General features: G+C 40.6%; 1 protein-coding gene across 1 annotated transcript in view; it reads left to right on the forward strand.

Annotated features, from left to right (window-relative positions):
• The window catches only part of NRP1 (neuropilin 1), a 109,684-nt gene that overhangs the window by 72,254 nt on the left and 10,504 nt on the right, over nt 1–26,926 (forward strand). The window contains 7 exon segments of the mRNA XM_026048763.1: nt 4,976–5,131; nt 8,330–8,474; nt 9,617–9,948; nt 13,735–13,879; nt 16,758–16,862; nt 20,027–20,086; nt 26,656–26,793. Coding sequence (XP_025904548.1) covers nt 4,976–5,131; nt 8,330–8,474; nt 9,617–9,948; nt 13,735–13,879; nt 16,758–16,862; nt 20,027–20,086; nt 26,656–26,793 — 1,081 coding nt within the window.

Here is a 26,926-nt window from a genome sequence, read left to right on the forward strand (position 1 = left end):
GCTTTTCAAGCCACAAGAGATGCCCACAACAAAAAGCTTCCTGTTGTTAATCAAACTCCAGCRCTTTGTCCTTTATTTTCTCAGGCTATTGAGCAGACCTACAGTAGGAGTGTTAAAAGCTGGTAAAACTGCTCCTTTGCTACAGCTGCCTCAGTGACTGTGTTTTATTCTGCAAGGCAGAATTTCGTTCCAAAAATAAGGTCTTCCATAGTATGACATGGTTATGTATGACTACAGGAAGCAGCAATATTCATTCCATGTCTCACATGTTGTGTTKTTTTTTAACCATCATTTAGCTAAGATATGCTACATGTTATTCTTTGTGTTTCCCTTTTTCTGGTTTTGAGCAAAATGTGCATGCCATCCATTGTATATCTCTGCCTTAAAAATGTGTCCCCTCACACACACACATTTTTAGCAGAAAGCAATAAAAAATATTTTCCCTGGATGCAGCGTTGAAGAATAAATAGGGAGGAAGTAATTCACTGGGAAGAACAGCTAGTATCTTACAATATGGTGCCACAGGAAATAAATTGATTTTAGAAGGAGGAACCCCTGTGTCTTTTTGTTGTATGAATGCTTCTCTCCTGGAAAAAGAAAATGTACATTTGAGATGTTTGTCTCTCCTTGTATGTTAGGACCCATTCCTACAGGCACGTTTGCTCCCAGTGCTGTAGTTACCAGTAAGGACAGTCACATTACAACCCAGGCAATTGTCAAAGGCTGCATGTGTTGGATAGGGTCATAAGGCATCTCTTGCTAGAGAAAATACTCTTTTTAATCTGAATGAATATAAGTAACATTAACAAAAAAACCTTTGAGCATACAACAGTTAGTTAGTTAAAACTAAAGTCCTTGTCACGGAAGCGAAATGTCTTGATTTGGGGTTTGGAGACAGCTGCCTATTTCGGATCACTGCCATACAGCATGCAATAAGTTCCAAAATCTTTTGCATCCTGTAAAATAAATGCCAGATGTTTGTTTATCATACGTGCGGAAAGTTAAATGTCAAATAATTGTAGGGAAATGCATTTGATGTCCATTTTCAAAAGTACAGTATTTCATCACTACATCTCTCTTTGGGTCATTTTAACRTGAAACATAGGTTCTTAAAATGAAAAGAACAACGAACCCAAAATAAAAAGCTGGCTGTCAAGGGTTGGCGCTGATATCTCAGCTGGAGAAGAAGGGATGTGAGAAAAGTGGGCAACCTCGGTTCATGTTAGCTCTTGGAGACCTCTGTGCAGAGGACATGCTAACATGGCTGGGGCTTGACAGCTCAGCTCTATGAGCAGAAACTCCAAAAAGCATAAGAAATCCTACCTGCTTAGTGACACACAGTTGTCCTAGAACCAATGTCCTCTACGTTGGTTCCTCTGGATAGTGTAGTGTGAAAGAGCAGCATGTTACCCCAACTACATTTTGGCACCTTCATGCTCCAGTTCGTAATAGAAGTTAATATGGTTGAGTTTCGACTCTGACTAACTCCTATGACATTTAGAATGTGTATTTTTTGCTCAATCTTGCATTTTACAGATGGCARAGTTTCATACAGCTTCACAAAACATGAGAAAGAAAGCCAAAATGCATCACTAAAAGTGATTAATAAGGGTGAATTTAACACCCATGAAATGTGTCATACAGTTTCCAGGGTAGTTTTCTACATAATTTATTTCTATCACCCTACTTGAAGAAGAAGATATGTAAATCTAGAGCTTGATTTACAGCTTTGGCACCACACAGAGGCACTCAATGTTGCAGTTCTGGTTTTATATGCCTGCAGGGGAACAGCTTCTCCAAAGGCCACAGCCGAGAGCTGTTGAAGGCAGGAAGATCCTTAAGGTCTACCTGTCTTCTGGGCTTCTGTTCCAAGACTGAATTAGCACAGACAGCTCCAAGCCTTCTCTTCCTCATCTGCTCAGCCTCACCTTTACTGTGTGAACAGCGTGTTCCTCACGGAGCAGACGATGGAGCTAGATTATTCTTTTTTTCTTTGCAGCTTATGAGCAAATGCTTCCTGGAATACAGGAGGTTTGGATTAATATCTTCCCTTTACATCACCAAATTTAGAGCTGTAGCATCCAGCTGARCATTTGAGCCMTTAGTCTCCAGGCTTTCCAAGGTGGGCCTGTTGTTGAAACAGTTCCCATTTTTACAAAATACATCAAGATTTGCTGATCCAGAGGGAGACCACATCTGTGTGAAGTGGCTGCTCTCCCCACAACAGGGGATGAAGGTTCCAGCMCTCCTCCTCCTCCCCCTCCATTGCATGAAATCAATCCTGGTGCAAGGTCTGCAGCTGAGTCTTCCTCCTCCCAGCTTGCAGGCAAGAAAGGGGAGACCTACTCAGCTTCATGCTGTCCTAGGGACCTGTTACCTCTGACAGGAGGGTTTCCACCTGCTTCGGGTTTTAGACATGAACGTAGACGTCTACACCCAGAGCACACTGGGGAGTTAGCTCTGGGCAGTGCCGTAGGTGAAAGTGCTCTAGGGCTTTCAGAGCCTTGGGAGTTGAGTGGGAGTTTTGGATACCAGCTTAGCATTCAAAACTCCTGGGCAGGTGCAAAATTCAGGCACCTAAGTTCTTCCATGGGAAAAACCTGAAATGCCTGAATGTTCAGTGCCTGGTAGCTGTAATTATTTGCCCGACATTAAAAAACCAAATCTACCCCTACACCTTGRTGTTAAATTTTAACTTAGTTTTAAATAATCTAGAAGTCTTGTGATAGACCATTGCTTGACTTTATTCACAATGAAGTACTTATTGCATATTAAAAAAAAAAAAATTACTAGAATCATTTCAAATCAGCCGGCATGGTACAGCCGGATTAGGCTTGGGACCCTAATCATTTCAAAACTGAAGAGCTGTTTCAAATTGTAAGAGAAGCAGATCATTTAAATAACTTAGCTCTGCGCTCCCTCAGACTTCCAGATTTTCAAGTGCACTTCAGCCGGGAAGTGAATGTGGTATTGGACATAACTCAGTGCAGCACACTTTACAATCAGCCGAGTACAGTCTGGAGAGCATTTGAAGTTAAGCTGAGATTGCTCAGTGCAATGATGCCCAGATTCCCCCATTAACTTTCAGATTGCAACAATCTAACATCTGAGACTCTCCAGTCACTTTAAATCACTTGATTGTTTTTGTAAGGCAGTTTTCAGATTTCTTTTTTTTCCCAGACTGATTTTTTTTTCTTAACGTGGCAAAATAAAATGGTGCAGAATTTCACCCCTAAAGACCAGGGCTAAAATGTTAAGTATAGCCTTTACCAGCTTAAAAATTATGGCAGGGACAAGAGCTTTCTGCTGAAAGCTTGTTCTATCTTTCACACACAAGGCTGCTATTCTTGTGGTGGAAGATTTCAAAATGACTTGCATATGACATGGGCTTTGAGAGAGCAGCCAGTCTGTCCTCACCAGCACTTCCTTGGGCCCTTTGAGAGGGAATGCGGAGCATGTTGACTTAACCGCTCCAGCGCCTTTGGACATATGACATACATCCAGGAAAGAGGATGCCTGTGGGACACAGGGGACATATCTTTTGCATCCTGCATACTTGGCAAATAACAAAAAAGCTTGAGACATTCATCCGACATTCGCGTGAAGAGGGTTAATTCAGCCATTATTTTGCTGTTAGAGTCTGGGAACTCAGTTTTAGGAGAATAAATTATTCCGATTAGTATTTTGTGAATACTTCCATTTTATATTGAAATTAAATGATTTGCTTTGGGAAACAAAGAAGGATCTGGCTGTGGAGAAAGCAGGATAATTGATTTAACTTTAATCAGTTTGTTTTTATGGCTAAAGAAAGACCATAAGAAAACGGCAGGTGTTTCAAAGCTGTTATCATCAGCCTGGCTGTGGGAAAGTTTTGCGTCTAATTTCAACCTTTTGGCAGCTGGATTTGTACACTGAGACAAAAGTTTATTTTGCCAGCAGAACTGATTTCAGTAGCCACACTCCTGCACCACGCATCATGCACCCAGTTATGCCACTTTTATGATGCTGCATGATGAACTAGATCACGGAGCTGATCTCTATCATAACCTTTTTTTTTCTGCGTTGCCCTGGATCACTTCTCCATTTGGTAACTCCATGCGGGAAAGAGAAAGAGTGAGAGTGTGTGAAGAAGGGAGAATGCCTCCGACTTGCATTCGTCTGCACACCCTGGTGTTAATTYCCCAGCAAGTTCAAAATGTCATTCTTTTCTCATGATTGAAGTTCACTTCGTTTGTCAGAACAGGACACTTGTGTTAATATTTCCTTCACTTTTCTACAAATACTTCATTTKGTACAAACTGGAACTCCTTTGCCTTTTTCCCAGCAAAATTACATAGTGGTTCATAATTATCTTGTGGCTAACGAATGCACCATGGGATTCTTCTCTCCTCTTCTGTTTGCAAGTGATGAGCCCCTGGGCTTTAGCAAAAATTCTTGTTATCATTCCCTAAGTGTSTGACTTTGATATTGCACTATTAAATTTCATCCCCTTTCTAATGCTCCAGTCCTCAGGGTCGCTCGGTTCTCCCTGCGTGAGTCTCCTCTGTATAGTAAATGCCTTGCRGCTTTGTATCCTCTGCAAATCTCATTAGCATCTCTGCAAGGTTGTTAATGAAAGTATTAAGTAAGATTGTTCACAAGGCTGGTCCTTGAGGAGCTGCAGCAGTAACTTCGCTGCAGACAGGCTCCCACCCACGCTGGTGGCCTCCCTGGTTCCTCCTGATGCAGGCAAGCAAACTCTCGGGCCTGTCAACAGCCCTCCTGACTGCTCAGGCAAATGTTCTCGCCTACTGCAGTGACACTGTTGAGGAAAGAGGAGATCACGACCATGTTATTCCCAACAACGTGCTACACTATTCTTTGCATAATGCCTCATTTTCTCTGTAARAGACATTTGCACGGGGGGAAGGCAGTTGATTCTGTGGTATTGTCTGCTCTAATCTGGGCGTCCTCGTGTCCCAATTCACTACCACAGGTAGACCTAGGCCTTCTCCGTTTCGTTTCTGGAATCGGCACCCAAGGAGCCATCTCAAAAGAAACAAAGAAAGAATATTATCTGAAAACTTACCGCGTGGATGTCAGTTCCAACGGAGAGGACTGGATTACCCTCAAGGAGGGAAACAAAGCTGTCGTAAGTCTTTTCTCTTTTGCTCTCTTCTGTGGAGAAGGAGGCTGTTGAACTTAGTTACTTCCAGTTGTTTAAAAAAAGGGGGGATTAAGGTATCACGGGTTTAATCAGCACCATCGGGATTAGCAAAATCCCAAATCTGAAAGATAACGTTTTTCTGAGGACTAACAGCCACAAAAACGGTTTGTCTGCAGGCTGGAGAGCTGAAAAGGCTGCAAGGCTCCTCAGCAGTGGCATTCGCAAGAGTTTGGGTAGTTTGGGTCTTTTACCCTGACTCAGCTTCTGTTTCGCRGTTTGCCAGAGATTTCTGAGGTGACCTTGAGAGAAAAGCATTATGAGGAACACTTCAAAAATTATATAGGTCCCTTCTCTGCAGTGCAGTTCTGGTAACTCGGTGTTTCAGTGCTTCATTTCCTCGCACTTAGCCACGCTGTCTTGCAGGAGTGCTAGCAAGTCATTAGCAGTTTGTTAGATGTTCTCAGAGATGGGGGTCATACAGACAGGTAATTAGGCACGTTGCTCCATCCTTATAGATTTTTATCACCTTTCCACTTATCGGTGGATTTGCTCTCTGCGACCTCCAAATGCAACGGCTTTAGGCACTCATAAGAAAAATGTTCATTATCCGCTACCATGAGCACAAAGCTTTTTSCCGAGAAGTCAATTCCGTTCAGGCTCTCACATGAATAGTCGCAGCGGCTCTGCCTCCCTTCCCACCTTGCTCAGGATGTGCCCAGGAGCAGCATCTCCAGCATCTGCCAGGGGCAGGGAGAACCGGAGAGGTTTTGTGTCACATTTAATAATAAGGTTTTTGTGAGCCTTCTGTGAGGATCCAGAATATCTGCATTATATCTACAGTGCAAATGTATCAATTATACATATTTARTTCCTGTTTTGTTCCTAATACCTCTGTAGGTATTGTGCCAAGTTCACTAAATTTATCTAATCAAAATGGTAGCAGTCTTTAACACCTACATTTTTTATCTTTGAGGCACTTTTTGTAAAATGAACCCTGAAAGCCTCTCTTTGACAGGCATTATTCTGCTTTTACAGATGAGAAGGAACCTTAGAAGGTCAAATGCCACAAAGAGGCACTGTATCATGGGGTACAAAGATACCATAGGTGACTTGCCCAAAGTCACAAGCAGAGTCAATGCTGCAGCTCCTCTGCAAACATGGAGTTTTCTGGCTGTCATTCCCATAGTCTGAACAAATGYCTCTTTCAAAATCAGACCATGCCTGAGTTGTACGATCAGGTTCAATTTGTAAACTCTCCAAGAGTGTATTTTACATGAGTTTCTAGTGTAGGTGTTGTGCTGTCTTCCGTTAGTGAGAATGGTTCCTAGATCTGTCTTAGTTGTTCAAAGAGCTTATAAAAAATTCAGGCTTCTAAAATGACAATATTTTGCTGTTGATTAGGGCAGAAGAGTACACCCCAGCTTTCCTCTGATATCCTCATTCAAAATCAAATGTTAAGGAGACTGAGCTACTGAAGTGACAACAAAAACATGGCAGGCACAGATGTCTTCAAGAAAGCTCCACATAAATGTTGCACTAAACCATGTACAGAGTTGTAGGCTTTTGAAGAAGAATCAGTTCCTCTGGCAGATGCAGTCCCTGAGAAAACTAGAGAGAGGGTTTTTTTTTTCTAAAATGTAGATTATTTTAATAACTCTTGCTGGATATTAACCTATATTAAATTATTTAAGAAAAAAAAATGAGCCTGATGAGTTGACAGCTGTGTGCTGCTGACCTCCACCCCAAATTAGTGCAGCTACTGCAAGTGACAAACAGGAAAGTAGACACCATATGTAAGAAAAGGCCCATAAAAGGAGAGCAGTTTATATACATAGAAAACAACAGGAAATTGGCCCTCTCTATGTGAGGAAGATGCAGGAAACTGAATCACCTTCTTTGGACTAGAACGCTGTTAAGTGTTCTGCTCCGCTAGGAAGGAACGTGCTTGCAGGATCCTCAACATGAAAGCACAGCACAATACTGTACCTTCTTGTGGAAGTCTCATTGTTCATTTAATTTGACTGTGAGCCTCAAGGGACRTAGAGAAAAACTTAGAATCTGCTGTGTAGATTTTAAGCGTACCTCCATCTCAGTGGGCAAAGAGAAAGGAAGGCCGACTACTTGCCAGGAAGGCTTTGCACAACACAAGGTTAGCAAAGAAGGTTTGCAGGTCACACCCTGTAAAACTCTTAAGCCCAAGGACAGCAAAGTGATATGTTTTATCCTAACTCCTCAAAGGAATTTTTACATGGTCCAAATGAAACGTAAATCTTTAATTTTGAGTCTGAGGTTCTGTAGTTTTCTTACATCATCATACAAGTATACAAGCTCTTTTAGTTGAAGGAGCTAGTGGTGTGCCACAGGGGTCAATACTGTGTCCAGTTTTGTTCAACTTACTCATCAATAGCCTGGATGAAAAGACAGAGCATTGATCGTACCAATGTGTGTAAGTATSTGAAGGGAAGATGTAGGGAAGAGGGGTCTGAACTCTTCTCAGAACTYTTCTCATTCTGAACTCTTCTCATATTCATCTCTGAATATGAGGAAAAGTTTCTTAATTGTGAGGGTGACAGAGCCCTGGGACAGGRTKCCCAGAGACGCTGTGGAATCTCCTTCTCTGGAGATAGTCAAAATCCTCCTGGACATGATCCTGTGCAATGTGCTCTATGCAACACTGCTTGTGCAGGGGGATTGGACTARATGATCTCCAAGGGTCCCTTCCAACCTCAACCTGTGATTCTGTGAAAACTGCCCAAATTGGTCAGTTGGTCAGTGAAAGATTTTTCCAGAACACAGCAATCCTTGGATAACAAATATCCAAAGCATGTCATTCCCATGTACAGATCCCTGTCAAAAGAGGCAGGGAGGATCAAACTCTTTCATGAAGGTCCTGATGTTCTCCTGGTCTAAGCAGAAACGTTATTAGGGGTTATGGAACTCCACAGACAGCGTGGATTTCATTGAGTATCACTCAACACCATGAGTATTCTTTTGTCCTCCCCAGGGAAAGCTTACTTCTCTGCAAAAATTGTGTTACAACTTTAATGAAATTGTTCTCTGTGCTAGTTTTTTGTCTCATCTTCCACAAAAATAACCCTGTTTAGATCTTGTATAGTTAGTATCTGTAAAACTTGGATTTATAAACAACATCTAACAAATACATGCTTTTCTTTTCTTGTGAAGGTATTTCAAGGGAACAGCAATCCTACTGATGTTGTTTACAGACCTTTTGCTAAACCAGTTTTAACACGTTTTGTGCGAATCAGACCACTATCTTGGGAAAATGGAGTATCACTGAGATTCGAAGTTTATGGCTGCAAAATAACCGGTAGGTCTTGGAAAGTGTTTTAAAACCAATGAAAAATCTCATTTATTTATGTGAAATTGCTTATTTTTATTAGTGAAATACAGTCCCGCTGTTTGCACTGAAAAGAGGTGGTCTCAGCATAGAAACTTGAACAATACTAAGGAGAAAATAAACCTCAAAACCCAATCATCCAATGTTATCTGAGTGTTGTTCTGGCATTACCTTTTAAGAGTTCAGCATTAAGAAATGAAAGAAACAAAGTATAATTACTTTCCTTGCAAGTATTTTACAGCTTCATGCAAAATAGCTGAGATGCACACATTTCTTACACATTCCTCTCTTGTTTTTCCTTCATTACACTCCAATCCCTCTCCAGCCTGCTATTTGCAGTTACTTCAGGGGGTCTCAGCAGATTTACCAAGGAACAGCCCTACTTATCTAGCTTTAAAAACAATGCAAGATACAAACACTGAGCTAAAGCATATTCCAGCATCTAGACTTATCAACACACGTTCCCAATGGCGATAAGTCTTTCTTTGTCAGAATGTATCTTTGTCAGAATGTAATTCCTTTACATCCCACAGATAAATACCAAAATAGCTGTTCTAAATACTTTCTGAGCAGATTGATGCTTCTTATCATCAAAGCACTATCTTAAAAAATATAAATAAAAAACAGGCACAATCACTTTTTTTTCAAAATTTATTTTTAATTTTAAATTTTCTCATCTACAACAATAAATTATATTGTACAGAATAATACAATATTTCCAAAATCATCAAAATTAAGTAATTTGTAGCAAGCTTTGCCTTATATGGGGTATTTTCTTTGGGGAAATATCCAAAAAGTCAGATGTGACCCTGCTTTCTTTGACTTAGCAAAAATAATGGGAAACAAGAATAGAAAAGGATTTTCTGATCCTTTTTGGTTCTCATCAAGCCAAAAATACTTGTGATATTTTGGTACTTCCATTTCCTGCCACAACTAGGATGTGCACATTTTAACAAATGAAAGTTAGTTAAGAATCCAAAAGATTTTTTTGGATATAAGAAAAATAAGTAATTTCTTAGGRTATTTGAACTGACTGATATGTCCTGTTTCTGTTCCTCTGTTTTGGCGCTTATCAAGATTAACTCTTTAATTTATTTGTTTTCTATCTGTAGATTATCCTTGCTCTGGGATGTTGGGAATGGTGTCTGGGCTCATTCCTGACTCTCAGATTACTGCATCTACTCAAGTTGATCGAAACTGGATCCCAGAAAATGCTCGTCTCATAACAAGCCGCTCAGGCTGGGCACTGCCACCAACTACACATCCATATACAAACGAATGGCTTCAGATAGACCTTGGTGAGGAAAAAAAAGTGAGGGGCATAATTGTTCAAGGAGGCAAGCACAGAGAAAACAAAGTGTTCATGAAAAAATTCAAGATTGGCTACAGCAACAATGGATCAGACTGGAAAATGATCATGGATTCCAGCAAGAAAAAGATAAAGGTAAGGAAAAAACCTCTGGGCAGGGAAGAGCATGCATTAAAAAACCCTTATAGCCCCAAATCCTGCTCCTTAAACCTTCCATCCCACTTTGCTATCACTGCTTACAAAGTACACTTAAGTGTTTTCGCTTCAAGAAGCCTAACTCCTGTTTCAGTCCTCCAACCCTATTCCTTGTGAAGACAGTGGACACCCATTCCTGAGCAGGAAATGGTGCTTCAGTACTGTGGAATGATCAGGAAACCATATGTGCCCTTGAAAGGCAAATTTGTGAGGAATTTGACTGACAGGAACTTTCAGATTTGTTGAATATCTTGGTGCTGGTAATCTGAAAATTAAAGCTGTTTTGCTGCCTAGTCTCATCCTTTGGGCAAACCTGTGTTTCCTTAAGGGAAAAACTGAGTGGGCCCATGGATGCAGCTTTTCCAGGCACATTTGGTAAATATTGGACTTCATTCTCTCCTGTTTTAATCTCGCTGAATATGCATTTTCTCACTTCTCATCACTTTTCATCATTTGTTTTGGGGATTAAAACCAAATGAATTCAGCCTTTGCAGTCTACTCCTTTCTCTTGTTACCAAGAGTTTTGACTTCATCATGAAGTGTGAAGAGAGTGTAAATCAACAATGGGATCTAACCACTTTCTTTCTAAAATAGATATTGTTTTGACATGTACTTCTACACTGTGGCTCAATGAGGAAAAAGAAATATAATGCCATATGCTTTCAAAGCAGTGTGCCGTCTGCTGCATGGCTTTCTGTTTTTTAATACAAGCACTTGCCATCATTGTCAGAAGTTAGCAGTTTGACAGGAAAACTAGAATACTAACTAACACATTCAGCCCATCCTTAGCTATCRTCACTATCAGAAATTAACTTTCAGGATTAATGAAGTGGAGAGGGTTGGAATTTAAATCTCTTGTGGCAAAACTGTAATCCTTCCCCCAAATTCAAAACATTTAATAAACTTTCTTCCAAAGCACAAATTTTATTTAAAGAGAATCAGATAAATCCTATGATTTGGAAGACTGGTGGTTTTAAAATGTTAATACTGGAATGTAGCATTTTAAAATGTAAGTGGAGTTGGATGGGACAGATTGTTATAATGAGTCACAGCAGGAATGTGGATTAGAAACAGGCCTGTTTTATGAAATGAAACACATCGTTTCACTTGGTTGAAGACTTGACATTCAATAAACAAACAACTGCATGTCAGGGAAAGAAGGAGCTATCACAAGCTAAACCTCACAACAAAATATGTCCACAAGATGAAACATCACCTTCTGCCTCAACTCCATCTCGTCCTCCATGCCTGCAGCATCTTTCCTGTGGACTGTGATAGTTCTTTTCTTTGCGGTTGACCCAATTTCTTCTATTCCTGAATGTGTGCAGTATTTCCACCTTTACCCTGTCTCGAGCATGCAAAGGGATGAGCATGACTTGAGCCCTCAAACAGCCATGCAGAACCTCTCTTCGTTTCAACATCCAACTTATACTTATTCTCCATGGTCAGGTTTATTCCATAAAGTCATTCTTCTCTTTCCTATTTCTTTCTCAAATTCTTCCACTTACCTATGGATAACACTTTCTTTTGTTTTTTCCATCTCTTTTGGTCATTTTTGGTGCACAAAATTTCTTTTCTGAATACTCTGCTATCTGGAATAGCCTTTTAGATTTTTCTTTTATGTTTATTTTCATTTGACAAACATTGGAAAAATGTCTTTTCTCCTCTTGCCAGTTTAGCTTATATTTTAGCTATTATTTATTATAACTTATCTTTGTAATGAAGAAATCTTTTTTTTGCTACAGCCTATATAAAACACCTTCATGAAATGAAGTTTACTGTATACTCCCTCTTCCCCCACAAAGAATATCAATACGTGTTTTAAATGAACAGTCAAAATTGAATCACAGGGAGCTCTGCACTACAAAGGACAATGATTCAAYATAATTATGATTCAATATAATTCTAGATGTCTATTGAATTCTAATGTCTATGTGTCAGTACTCCAGTATTGATGTCTTTTATAAAATAGTTTTCATTATTATATGTTGCTATTAAGACTACTATTAAAAAGGAAGCACGGATTCCTCAGATACATATGTCTGTCTACTTTTTACACATAAAATGGCATTCATCCTTTCTGTTATGGTAGGTAGCATTTCTGATCATTTGTGTGGTATTACCATTTAAACATAGTAAGAAAGCTTGAGTAATTGCGCATTAATTACATCTAGCAGGCCATCCACATGTGATTCCTAACAACTGTTTTCCAAGCACTGGCAGAACATCTGACAAACCATTGCCCCGTGGAGTCATCTCAGAGAAGCAATCTCCCATCAGCAAGAGAAACAGAAGCATTAATGTTGAAATTACTTATTTATATCAGTTTTTCATAGCACTGTCATCAGTGGTCAAAAAGGGTTGTGGACAGTTAGTTCACTCTGCAGACATCCACAGCAAAATCCAGCGGGTTTTTAAGATTGCACTGAAAATACAAGCAGCAATCAGTTTTATCCATGCTCTTTTTGTGTCTTGAGAAATACAGTTACATCTTTCCCAAGGGCTCTGTTTTCTCCTAGATCAATAGGATGAGTTTATTTCAGGTTACATTTTGTTCTCAGCCAAAATGAAGGACATCTGGCATTTTCTTCCTGAGGGAAGCTTCAGGCCTCACAACYATGAGTTGGAGTTACCTTGAAATAATACTTGCAATCTCAAATTCAAACTCCAGTTCAAAGAAGRTGTCTTTTTTGTCATTTAACAAATTCATACAAAGTAACATTGAAAATACTTTTCTTTCTTTGCAATATACACTTTTATGTTTTGTACTTTGGAGCATTCTCTATATGATCTTGTAAGGTCATTTTTTTAATGTAAAACAGATAAAAATAACTCCTTTTGACTACTTGGGCTGTGAATTCTTTCTGACAAAGTCTCCTTCTTCACATGCCTTTTGTACAGTAATTCATTCTAAGGACTCATCATCTCAATGGATGAGTCTGAGGTGTTACTCCRAGCACAAATTATAACTTATTTCATATGCAAAACTCCGCTGACAAGGAAAGTTGAAGATATCAAACAAATGCTATTGAGAGCTGCATGATGGCTAAAGAACCCACAGTGCAACTCAGAGAAGAGTTTTTGTCTGGAACGCACATTCATTGACCTGCCTTACCTGTTAGATTATCCTGCAGTTTTGTCAGGAAGCAGCTTTCTTCTTCCTTTCTTTCTTTTTATTCTTATTCAATAGCAGTCTCACTGGAAGAACTCTTGCAGCTACTGTTCCTGGAGTTTAATTTATGTCTTTTGAAATGACTACAACTCGTGAAACTCTGTCACTGGGGGAAATCAGATTGAAATTTTCTCTTGAATAGTTGGATTATTATTGTAACCACTTAAAAGGTGACAAGATCTTCACCTCAGTCATTTTTTTTTCCCCAAGAAGTGTTGAAAATGTCACCCAGTTAAACCCCAGATCAGAGTATCATTTAAAAACATCTCTCATTAAACACTCAGCTCTTGTTATGGCCCTGATGGATTGGTTGCTACTGGGTTTATGAAAAATGAAATGCATTACTTTTCAGAGAAGCTTTAACTATGTATTTTCCATTCTTATTTAAGACAGGAATGTCAGACCCTTATTAAATGGTTAGAATCTGGCCTACTTCTCACCAAATTCAAAGACTCAAAGGCTAGAGGACTAGAGAATGAGGGGRAAAAAAGATAATTGCAGGAAATATCTTTTTTTTTAATTTTTTAACAAGTAGCATCTGTCATGCTTTGCAGACTTTTGAAGGCAACACCAACTATGATACTCCTGAACTGCGGACTTTTGAACCTGTATCAACTAGATTCATTCGTGTCTACCCTGAGAGAGCCACACACGGAGGCCTGGGACTGCGAATGGAACTGCTGGGCTGTGAACTGGAAGGTAATTGCTCTGCTAGAGATGAATGCATTTCATTAGTTTCATACATACATTCTCCTGCTTGGCCTGCTGCTGAACACTGCAATTCCTGTGCAGGCAGCACGTTGGGCTCTCGCTTCTGTGACTCCCATTAGGGCTACTTCTTTGGCCTAATCAGCCCCTTCACTAAAGATATTTGAATAAGCCCAAGGCACAAATATTATTCTTGCTCCTATTCCTTTGCTGAATCACAGTGATTTATCCACATCGTTTTGTGTTCCCTTAAGCAGCCTTAAGATTATACTTTGAAGAAGCATAGACCTATTAAGAGAGAGTAAAGACAAGATCTTATATTTTTTGTTAGCCATGATACAAGGAATCGTATGGAATCAAATACAGGAATAAATGTTTTCTGAGAATGCAGAAGGAGGTTTGCAATAAATACAGAAATTAGGTTTTGTGCTTTTGCAAAGGAAGTGACAGTCTCACCACGCTCTATGATGTGCAGTGGTTACTTGGCTGCACAGTGTCCGTGCTGTTTGTTGCACAGGGAGGAGGGGAGGTTGCCTCTTTGTTCCCTACCAAGTTTTAATTTTAAAAAAGTACGCAGGAGATGAAAGACCAGGAAAAGCAAAGTTTAGACATTTATCCCCGGACTGTGACATGATAATGCTTTGATTCTTGTTATATAAACAATAATTATATAACATCATAGATAACTACAGTTAACACGACATGAATTTCCTAATTTTATCTGGTGGAAGACAGCATGATGGAGCAACGTTATAAATCACACGGCTTAGCAACACACACAGAGTAACAGACTATCTTACTCAGGGTTACACATGGTACTTCCTATAGAAGTAGTTAAACATTCTCTAAAGATAAATGAATCCGACTACTCTGCATCCATTTCTTTCCCACTATGTCTTTCCCAAGGTGGAAGTGTGGAGGTAATTGCTGTGAGAGCTGATGAGTTCTCTGTTGTTTTTAGTGAAGGCCAGATTGAATAAGTGTGTTTTTCACTTGGCCCGGAAAGTGAGGAGGTTAGAAATACTTCTTAGTTCCTGCAGGAAGTCCTCATTTCCTGTGTGAATTCTTAGTTCCTGCGGACTATTGTGCTACTCAGAAAAGAGCAAAGAAAATGCAGCACCTGCCTCATGTAAAGTTGCAACCTGAGGGCAAAGTCCTCCTGCCACTGGGCTCCAGTAGCTGCTCAGATGTGAAGAAGTGAGTCCATGGATCACCTAGATCCTAGAACACATTTTTCAGTGGGATGAAAGAGCTAGAGAGGAGACTGAGCATGCAAGTTGCCTTTGCTTTTTTGGCTGACTGCAGCAGCAAGTATAATGTTTCCCTGGGACATCCACTTGCTGTTGTCCTCCCACTATGGGGTACTTCTGAAGGGTGCTCACTTTTAAGTCACCTGCAAGCCAGCTATGGACACGCAGGAGTCATTTGCCATTTAACTGTGGAGAAGCATAAAGAAAAAACAGTCTTAAAGCATTAAAAAGTAGGTTTAAAACTGTATTTTAGGAGGCAGTTGAATGAAGTCACTTGAGACTTACTGAGAAGGGTAGGAGCTGTGATGAGAAAAGTAGGCACAAAGAGAGCAGCAGAAATCTGTGCTCTAGCAGTAATGAACAAGAGGAAGCTGTGCACGCTCAGAGCATCCCAAGGGGAATGTATGAAATGATGGCAGAGATGCAGGCAAGCATGAGGCTATACAAGGGCATGAAGTTCAAGACAAGAAACTTAACTTGATGTAGAAAGCTAGAGGGAGCTCCCAGAGGGATTTTTATGGAGTTGTGGGAAATAAACATTCTGCATAATTCATAGGAGGTAGAGAACCATTTCTTTCTTTAACTAGGGCTATTGTACCTGTAAAACATACGTTGGCATTCTAAAAAGCCATATTTCATCCCAGAATATTGCTACTTAAGACACTACTGTTTGTCCTGATGTTATCCATCCTTGAAATTAGTGCATAACATCTTATGTGTCAAGTTCTGAAGCTACACAGCAAAGAAGGCAGTAGAAGGGCAAAGAGCAGTTAAGACATGCATTATTATATACCTTATAATGATATTAAAACATTGCTTTTGTAATTACATTGTAACTGTAATATCAAAAACCTGAGTTTAGCTGGTTATGTAGCAGTAATCAGAAAGCCATCACTGATGAGAGGCAGRCAGGTGGCCAGGAGGGATGACTGACATCATTAATGTCTTATTTATTTATAACTTCAACAAAACAAAAGAAAGCTCTTCCAGATCTCCTCGGTGAGCACAAAGTGGTTCTACACGACATCGCCTTCCTGCCACTGTTTGCAGGACTCTGCTCAGCCGTTTCCGCTCTGGCACCTGCCTCCTCAGCAAGGCGGGCGTGCTCTGGAGTTACAGCCTTGAGCACACACGGAACCACAGAACCCCAGAATGGTGAAGGCTGGAGGGGATCTCTAGAGATCGTCTAGTCCAACCGCCCTGCTCAAGCAGGGAGAGCGACACCCCTTCTGCTGCTCTGCACAGGTCTGCCCATGGCTACTGCTAGACCTGAGGATGCTTTTTCCACCCCTCCACAAGACTCACCTTCTGCCTTGCCACGCTTTTGTGCTTCACTGGTAGGAGCAACAAACACTCACCAAGCAGTGTATAGACTTTCCCAGGATGTGCTCTCCAAATCCACTCAGCACATGAACTCACATACAGCCGAATGCCTTAATGCAAGGAGGTAGAACAGAGGCTTCGACAGAGAAATACTAACTAACATGCAGAATAGAGCTGATCCCTTTCATCAGCTGTAACACATGAAGAGAGCATATGGTGCTCATCAAAATGTTCCTGCCAATTGCATGCTGACTCTCAAGCAAATGTTTTAACTGAACGACTGGATTTTGTTTCAGCTCCTACGGCTGTCCCCACCATTTCCGAAGGCAAACCTGTAGATGAGTGTGATGATGACCAGGCAAACTGTCACAGCGGAACAGGTGATGACTACCAACTGACAGGTGCAGAAACCATCCTCATTCCATTGCAGCTTCATTTTAGCTCATATCCATCATTGGTTACCAGCTAAACGTTTGCACTGATTTAATCACTCAGCATAAATGGACATTGGTATGCAGTTCATATTGCCAGTGCTGTCAAAACATAGGCATCTGCCTTTTACATGTGACAATACTTTTGATTGTTTTCTCAGCTATGTAATTTTTGAAGCAAATAATAGTGACTAGCTGAAGGAGAGGGCATCTTTTTGAGTAGGAATTGTGTCTAATCAAATGTCCTAATCAAACTTCCTCTTATTAAGAAAAAAAGCTGGACAAACCTTTTGAGATTTATTGTCTGAAACTGAAGGAGAACTTAAAAAGACAGTGTTATTTAGGATCAAGATATATATGTTGCTCTTCCATGCCTAAAATCTAGCATAGGACTTGCTTCTCAGCCCTAAACCTTTCCCAGGCAGAAACTAAGCAGATTTGTTGCATCAGAGTATGTTCACACAAATACCAACAGAAAGGTTTCCACGAGCTTTTCCATCAGGACAGCAATACAGCCAGAGGGGCTGACCTTCTCCAGGCTGCCACCACCAGCAGAAAAATTGGAGGGAGTAGAAAAGCAAAGGGTTAGAACAGGCTACATACAGATATATATGCATACAGTTATATGTTTATACACACATATATAGGCTAGATCTGGAAGGAAGTTTGTTAGTTTACATGTCTTCTCACTTGTGCACAGAACCACGGTCCTGAGAGCTGACACTGCATCACTACATTTTCATCTCTTCCTGGAGGTCACTTGCTCCACAAAGCTATGGGTCTGTTCGATGAGGTCTTCCCATAGCAGATCTATACATCTAAAGTATAGATGTTCACTAATAACACTTAGAATTCCAACATTGCCCTAAAGTAATTGAACTTACTCTTGGACATAGCAACAGAAGCTATTTCATCTCCCTGGTGTGCTTCCCTAACAAATGCTTATTGCTTCTTATATCCATGATATAAAATATCATTACCATCTTGCAATAGCTGTCCAAGAAGACTTTGGGAAACCTTAGGTAAGAGGGAGGTTGGCTTTTTGAAAGCAGCTAAGTAGAACACCAAATGCAAACAGAAGTGCAGTTTCAGCATCCAACTCTTTCAGAGCCTTTTCAATGTGTCCTGTAAAAGCAAGTTGCAATATACATTTAAAATGACTCCTAAGTGGAAAAGACACTACACGGTCACTGTCACTGCTTTTCAAATCACTGTCCCAGATGAATCTTATTCTTTTTGAAAACAGCTGCACAGGGAGCCTGATAAACTAGCACATACTGTGTTAAGCTAGCTGAGAAAGCTTTCAACRTTAGTAATCATTGTGAAGCACTTAYTTTTCTGAAAGCACCTCCAGATCCAGGTCAGAAAAAGTTGACACTTCCTACGAAGTCCTATATTAAGGGCCAGCTTGTAAGGCTGATGTAGATACACATAGCAGCCTTAGATACAGACTCTCTGAGGGGAAGGAGATGGAGTGTATGCAAGTACATTCCCTGTTCATGCATCCACAGGCCCTGTGCTTCTGGAAGCCTGGGACTGCATCCCACATATCCCTTTAGGGAAAGCTTATTGAGCAGAAATCCCCCTGGCAATTTTTGTAGGTTGTGTGCTTAGGGAGCAGTCTATAATCTCCAGGACAAGGGAGCAGCCATCAGCCTTCCCAAGCACCAGCCCTTTGGGGGAACTGAACCCATTTCACTAATAACACTTAGAATTCCAACATTGCCCTGCTGCAGAAGTGCAAGTAGATGCTTGAGCATTGCTTATTACTGTTCCACCTAAAACTCCTGGCCATGGCATATTCTGGATACTGTAGAAACACTGCACTTTATGTGTGATGTTGCATATTATACAAATATGCATAGATAGGTGATTTTATCAGTTACACAATTATGAACATTCTTTTCTTTCTCCAAAATGCAGAGAAGAAATGTAAATCTCACGGCCCATTAAGGATAGCAGAGCAATGCATAGGAGATTTCAGCAGAGGCTTTGGGGGCAGCCTGGGAATGCAGAGGTGTTATCAGCAGTGGCTTGCCCTGCTGTATTCATTCCCAGCGAGTGCAGCGCGCTGCATTCTCCCGGGCGAGAGTGTTAGAGAGTCACTTGCCTGATGGTATTTGCACATATGTGAGTATCACAATGAAGCAATTAGCTGTAATTGTGCTGTAGGCCAGATTCCTTCCTGCTCTATTTGGACCCCATACAGAGCTACTCTATTTGCGTGGCTTATAGCGTTTCCCATCAGATCATTCTCTCAAACATAAAGCTGATACAACTCGGCCATTCATTCTCTTTAGAAGTCATCATAGTCATCCTTTCTATAATGCTCTAAGCACTTGCTTGCTGGAGAAAGAAAAGCCATTGACTGGTAATCAGCACCCTACTGCGCATTTATAATTGTGCTAATTTACTTTTTGTTTCCTTTATCAATATGAGGCTTACTTGAAAAAAGTCAAGTATTTTAGAAATATCAATTAGTGAGGTTAGAGAGAGGGCCGTGACCCCACTCACCTCTTGTTTGTCTGCTTCAAGAAGAAGACAATTGGCAAGTTCTTAATTCCTCCTGCTCTTTGAGACAGAGTGAAGTCTGCTTTAGACCATAGCCCCAACTCATGCAATTCCCACACACTCTCTTGTGAGCAGGTCTCCCCGTGCAGCTGCACAGCAACACACGGAGGTCATGCAGGCGTGGAGGGTCTYAGCTCACCCTCTACACTTCTCTTCCATCTCTGATACGAGAAGCAACACATCCTGGGTGAATGTCCAGGCTGCTGAGTGTTAGGAGGTGGTATGGAAAGGAGCTGCTGAATTCCCCCATGATTTTGAGCAAATATCTATCTATAAAAGCAGGGCAGCTATAGGGACATTGCAAGGATTGATTAGCTGGTGCTTCCAAGGACTTCAAACATATAAAGCTCTATGTTTAGACTATGATTAGTCCTAATTTTCTTTTTTTGACAAAGGGAACCATATCTTTAATGTCATATTTGCACACTAAAGCTCACATATTCACCTACCTACATACCTAATAAGGGTCTTAACATTTCAGATTTATATATAGGATATTTCTAATGATTGCTATGTCCTTTGTTCTGTCTCATGTATCATAATAAGCATTATTTCTTTTTCAGGTGGTACTACAGTGCTGAATACAGAAAAGCCAACAGTAATAGACAATACATTACAACCAGGTAAAAAAATATTTTTCTTATTAAAAACGTAATAAATTCCATACCCAAATTTCATGGCAGAGACAAAATAATGAATTGCAGCACTTCCTGACTTCCCATTCCCTAAAAGTCTCTGAAGTAAAGAAGCATCTGGTGTCTCAGCTCTGTACAGTAAATATTTTATTCCTTTCATCCACATGTAGACACAGCAGAGAACAAGATTTCCTTCTGCATCAGCAAATGTCAAATGCTGACAAAATTAAGCTAACTTAATCACACTGTGCACTCTATTTAAATGTGTCATGTCAGTTACACAAAGCCTGTTTGCAAACTCCAGGAAAAGAAAAACAGAGCCACACAGGCACTTTCACTATTTATATCCATGGTTTTACAAAACCAAGACAAGAAAATTTTGCTAGCTTGCTCCACCAGGGAGCTGGCAGTTTTACAATATTGTTTTCTAGAAGTTCTCTCAAAATGGGGTTACATAAATGGCTACCATGAACGTGAAAATGAAAAGCAAGTTGTCACTGGCAGCAGGTCCTCTTTACTTAATTGATACAATAACTAGCAAGTTTGCAGCTTCCACAGCTTTTATTGTGCTTCTTTTATATCTTGTATCATTTACTGGAAATAGAGGAAAGGGGAGACTTGGGCAGAAAATTCCAACTATGTAAGGTCTAAGCATCAAATTAAAATGCTTTGCATTAAAAATTGTGGGGCTGTACAGAGGTCAGTTTTCAGTTACTCCCATTTCCTCCATTAAAGCAGAGTCAAGCACAGTCTTGCAAGTGATTTATTAACAGGGTGGGTAAGTGTTTATCATTGTTTCCTCGACCATATGGCACAATCCATTTTTCAAGTAAAAGAATGGTACTAATAACACAAAATTTTTCTAAAGGACACTGATGGTATCAACCTGATTAAGCAATAGTAAGATGTTGTTCCCATTTTCAGCCTCTGAGAATTTTTTAATACCTTCCTAGCAAAAGTTAGTTACAAATTCACCAAGCCCCTCTTTGCAATGCAACCTCCCTCCTCCCCAGCAGCAATCCCATTTGCAGGTTGGTTTAATCCCTTTGGCTCGGGTGGGTTTCTTCAGGAACAGATTGACTGTTGATCCCAGAGATGAAGATATCCTCATTTTCCCTCCATACTTCCTTCTTGTGCTGCCTGCATTTACTCCACAGCAAGCCAGGTTTTTCTCTCGCAGAGAGGTCTTGGAGGTTGCCTTTGGAACATGCCAATGGTACTTCCCTGCATTGTATTGTTAGGAACCACTTCCTTCCAGGAATAAGGAACGAGTTCACATCCCAAACTCTGGGCTCCCACATTACAAAGATCACAGATAGAGATCAGTCAGATGCTAATAAGTAAGAATAAGGCTTCCAGGATCTCCAGTTTAAGACATAAAGCTTTCCAGCTGCTTTGTAATCCCTCACTGAAAACTATCCTGAAAAATCCCAAAAAGGGGCACCCAGAAATTCCTATCTGCATAAGGAAAGCATGCCTGGTCTGGGGAGCGTTTCCTTGTTCCTTGGGGCATGGCTGGGCACGATGGAGCAGAGTGGAGAGGCGGRCAAGCACCCCCACGATGGCCATCCCAAATAGCGCCGTTCAGGCTCGCCGTGAAGGCACCGAGCGCCCCTCGGGCCGGCTGCAGGGATCAGGGCTCCTGCTCTCTCCTGGCTCTGCTCAGGCTGAGCGAGAGGCTTTCGCCGCACACCCCGTGTCGCCGGCTGCCGCCCTCCCGCCTGCCCCCAGGCCTGCAAACACCCCGAATCGCATCAGCCCCCAGTAACACGCTCGTGTGTGTCCAACTTATCCTATTCCAGCCAGCTCTTGAACGCTGGGGAAGCAGTTAAGGAAAAGAGATGCTCAGGAAAGCCTCTCTGTATAAACAAGCTCTCCCACAAAGAGTTTTACAGTTCATTTYGAGGGGACTGAATGGTAAGAAAATAAAAAGGAATAACAATTTCAAAGAGATAACAATGCTTAAATGCTTAGATCTTCTCAGGAGAGGAACTATTTTGCACCTCAGATTCAAAAAGATGCCTTTAGCAAACTTCTCTGTCAGGGTAAATACCTACCAGACCTCCATACCCATAAGACTCACCAACATCCAGTCTTTTTGAACAAATCTCTTTCAATACCAAAGAACTATCTGACCTGGTTGACTCTCAGATATTTACATATAAAGCAAGCTATTCATTTACATTACATGCCTTCAGCACATAACCTCAGTCCTTTGTAAAGCAGACTGTTCAAGAAGTATCTTGTTTCTCACACATGAAACAGATATTTCAGAAAAAATATAACTCAGAAATCCTGAGGTTAAAGTCTGTGCTAGGAAGTCATCTGAAGGTAGAATAGATCTGATTCTTATTCGTAGTGGGGCAAATTTACATCAATAAAGGGACATAAAGGGATATTAAAGCACTTAGAACATTATTTACTATCATTTAAGGTAATTCTATGCTRCCAGAATAAGTGGTATTAAAAGGCCAAATGCAAATAAGAATCATACCCAATATATTACTTTGAAGTGGTTCAAATTATGTTTATAATTTCCCATTTTAATGTTGATTTACCCTTCGGCAAGAGCATTCTATAGAGAGATTTCTTAGCATCTTTAATGCCATCATGCTCCTTCTTGCCTCTTGTTGGAGGAGTTATAAAAATATGTCAAAGTCTGTGGGCCACAAAAGATTAATAGACTTGCAAGAAACTCACTCAACTAGATTTTCAGATGACTTTCTTGTTCATGTGCAGTAATGGTCCCAGCTGTGAGCAAGATGTGGTCAAGAAGTACAGCTGTTGGTTATTCTTTGAGAGGATAAATCTGTTTTAATTCAGTATCACGTACCCTACATTTTCAAAACGACATATGGGATTTCATCACACCTCCCTCTCAGATTCTCATCTGAACTGCTGCTATTTGGTTAGATAATTGCTGGTTTATTTCATCCTCTCCATTCACATAAAACTAGAGATCAGTGACCTATTGACAAGAGAATTATCCTCGGAGGGGAACAGGCCAGCACTGGGGAGGGAACCCCCGAAATCCTACTCGTCCGTCCTTCCTTTCTATTTTCCTTCCTTCCTTCCTTCCTTCCTTCCTTCCTTCCTTCCTTCCTTCCTTCCTTCCTTCCTTCCTTCCTTCCTTCCAGAGAGCTGCCAAGCTATAGTTCGAGGACAAAGGAGAGGGCAGATTGTCAGCAGCTCACTGTTAGCTACTGTATCAGCCCCTCGGGATCTTTAATAGCAGTGTTGAACTATTCTGTCGTTTGCCGGCGCAGATCCATAGCCCATACAACTAATGAACATATCCCGATGCTACAAGTGTCTGTTATTAATTGGCTGGCATGTCTATTTTTCTTTTTATGGGTCCCTGGGAGAAGCATTGGCAGAAACATAAGAACAGGCGATAAGGGATGGCATGTTTAAAGAGCCCRTAAAATGAGATGGCTCTGAAATGTCTGAGATGTTCAGACATTATCGGAATGTCTTTGACTTTCATTCCYGCTGCTGTGACTGTAGAGTGTGCGGAGGAAGCAGTAGGGACCTAGCAAGAAAGAGCTACCTGAGTTAGTCTGGTTACAGACCGAATCCTGCTCATTTTCAGGGCATCCTGATTAACTCCTGCATGGCAAAGATGCTGCTGTCTGTTGCTGTCTGTTAGACTCCCACAGGAATGGCTAAAGCATACCAAACCTATGCTCTTTGCCATTTTGCTGAAGCATATATTTCAAATGAAAGTCTGTATTAGACACTGCTGTGAAATGTAACCTTCATTTGAAACTCTCACTCTAATGCCAATGTTTAGAACTTGCTTCAAACCATGAAGCAAGAAGCTCTTGTCRTTCCTTGCACTTCAAAATTAACAATTAAATTCTGGGAATTTTCTATTCAACTCCATGTCCAGTTCCGGTGTCCCATGTCCAGGCTTTGATTCACCTTAAGCCTTAGCAGCACCCTAGGGAAGCATGTATCATTCACATCATACGAGAGAGTTTTTCCTTTTATCAGTATTGAACTTCACTGCATATCACACAGTTCTCAGGCTATGAAATGGAGAAAACAGAATATTCTGATAGGTTTCTCAAGGTTCTYACTCATTTACATACTTTTCCTCTGTCCTCTGCTATTTATTTTTATTCATAGTTGAACATTCCCAGTCTTTTCAGTCCCTTTGTGCTATCCACTCATTTATTCTGTGTGATATCTTCAGACTGATGTGATCTATATACCACTGTTCTTCTTTCTTGCAGTTTGAATACCACACAGGCTATCACAAGCTTTGCAAGACATAATCCTTTGGGATTAATAAGATTAATTTTGTCTTGGGTTTTCTAAGACTTTTTTAAAGTTCTGTTTCAAGGCTCTGATGTCAAAGCTATGCAATACATCTCTCCTTGCGCCTCCTTGACAGTGAAAGGATATTTTTCATGAATTTAAAACCCTTTAATTCATTTCAATGTGACTCTGCCTCTTTAAAAACTTCCCTTGATTTTCASATGTCCTCTTTTGGGCAATATCTCTTTCATGGGGCCCCACTGTCTAGGGGAAAAAAATATATTTTAAATATATATATATATATGAWAGAAGTGTAATGGATTGCCTTTTGCACCCACATGTGCAAAGACTGACTTCTGCTTCCTCAACATTTTGAGTCTGAAGATCCAAAGAGACATTATTCACCTCAAATTCACAATCTTCCACTCTCCCAGAAAGCGCTAGGTCCTACAGTAAATATGTTTTCACCACATTAAATTCCTGTGACTGATCGTATCTGTTTTTTATGTTTGCTGTCAGTTAGGATGTCACCCTCATGACAGTGCCTGGTAGAGTCCTCTGGAGCAGAGACCACTTCTCCTCAAGGACAGAGGCAGGGGAGGCAGGGGCGGCAGGAAGCAGGATGGGCAGATGAGAAGAAGCCAAGAGTGAGGGCACAGTGCAGAGCCGTCCTGCAGCACAGCTGCCCAGGAGAGGGACAGGGAGCAGCCGTGCTGCAGATCTCACTGCTGACAGAAGAACATTTTTGAGGGGCCTGAGAGGAGAGGGCAAATCTGCTCCAATGCAGGAATCCAGTGGGTTGAGTGAAAACTCCTTATGGGAGCAAGGATCCACTAGACAAGACAGTGGTCTTGTGGGACAGCCCTCCTCAGTGGGCAAGATGGGATTGATATGAACCTTTCTTATAAAGTGTTCCATCTTAACATACTCACCTGGGGTTTTCTCTGTTTTCATAGATTTTTTTTTTAAGCTTACTTGCTATTAAATTCTGGGGTTTGAATACAGAAAGCCTTTCTGCTCTTACCTGGGGAGCTCACTATGCGGAGGAGCTCTTTACCTTTTCAGAATGGAAGACATCAACCTCACTTTGCTGGGCAGCCTCAGGTCCCAACACACTTCCCGTCTTCCTCCGTATTTTCCCACAACAAACAAAAGACATTCTAGGAGCTGTATCATCTTTCACTGCCTTTTTCTTTTAATAAAGGAGAGGAACGCAAAAGAACACAGTTCTGCCCCCAGAGCTGGTACTGATGGGAGCACAAAGTCCTTTGTTCTTAGTTCATACTTGCACAAAACATCTCATTAAAGTAAACTTAAGTTTTTCCTTAGCAAGGAGTGAGTCATGCCTGAGAAAAGACTTCAGGATTTGGTCTCATTGCTGTGGGAAGGATATTGCTCTACTGGGAGTTGCCGTTGCTCCAAGTTAGGTAAAAGTTCATGCCAGTAGGGCAGGAACCAAAAACGCCAAAAGTTTCAGACTGGTTTTGAAAACAAGAAATGCAAGGAATTTATATGCTATCTTTGTAAAATCTTTCCGTTCAAAATCCACGTTCCATTGAAAAAAAATAAGCTACTTTGTATTAAACTTTTGGGCAGAACTGAAGAGAAGCTGAAAACAAGATATGATCTCATCCTGACCATAATACCAGACTTCCCTTGTTTTACGTGGAGCTTGTTTTGAAGCTTATTTTGAGTTCATTTGGCAATCAGCCACATTTGTCCCTTTTCGTTCTCCACTTGTCCATTTCAATGCTGCCATCTTGTGGGCCTACTTAACTGCTTGGAAGATGCTGAAATAAGTTATTGCTTAAGCCATGAAACAGATATTTCACCAGAAACCCTTTTGTGCCAAGGACATTCCATTAGTGGTTTTGACTTTCTTCTTATTTTTATCCAAATACGTATTGAGAGTTGCTACACAATATTGCACAGTTATGGCAAGAATATTTCTGACAAGAACTTTTTTTTTTGAACCATAGGTGTTCCAGCATGGTTATTAGATAATGTATGCAAATCTGAAGAAAAAATCTAACCACATAAAATGACAAAACGTGTTCCATAAAGAGATAAAATAAACATGTCATTTACCAGAAATACTCATTCTACAACTGTTTGCTAGCAAGGTTGCCTTTGTTATGGATTGTCAGGGTTTCAAGTAGAAATTAAGCAAAAATGAAGTTTCAAGAAATGACTTTCTTAGTGGCTGAGTGATTGTATTTGGTGCTGAAGTACAATATCTGAATTATACAGCTAATAATCTTTTTTCCTCCTTCCATTTTCTTCTTTTGCTGCAGAGTTACCAGTGTACAATTTCAACTGTGGATTTGGCTGGGGTTCCCACAAGACTTTGTGCCACTGGGAACATGACAACCAAGTGGATTTAAAATGGGCAATCCTAACTAGCAAAACTGGGCCTATTCAAGATCATACAGGTAATCATGAGTTCATGATTTAGCCATTTTACAGAGAAGAGGTTGCTTAATACCAAAGTATTAAGTGTAATATACCATAACATACCAAAGTGCCTTCCAAAACCAAGAGAAATTGTCTATTGAGTGAAGTAAT

This window comes from Nothoprocta perdicaria, unplaced genomic scaffold (genome assembly GCF_003342845.1).
Source record: "Nothoprocta perdicaria isolate Ctin4 unplaced genomic scaffold, notPer1 scaffold_57, whole genome shotgun sequence".
NCBI classification, from domain to species: domain Eukaryota; kingdom Metazoa; phylum Chordata; class Aves; order Tinamiformes; family Tinamidae; genus Nothoprocta; species Nothoprocta perdicaria.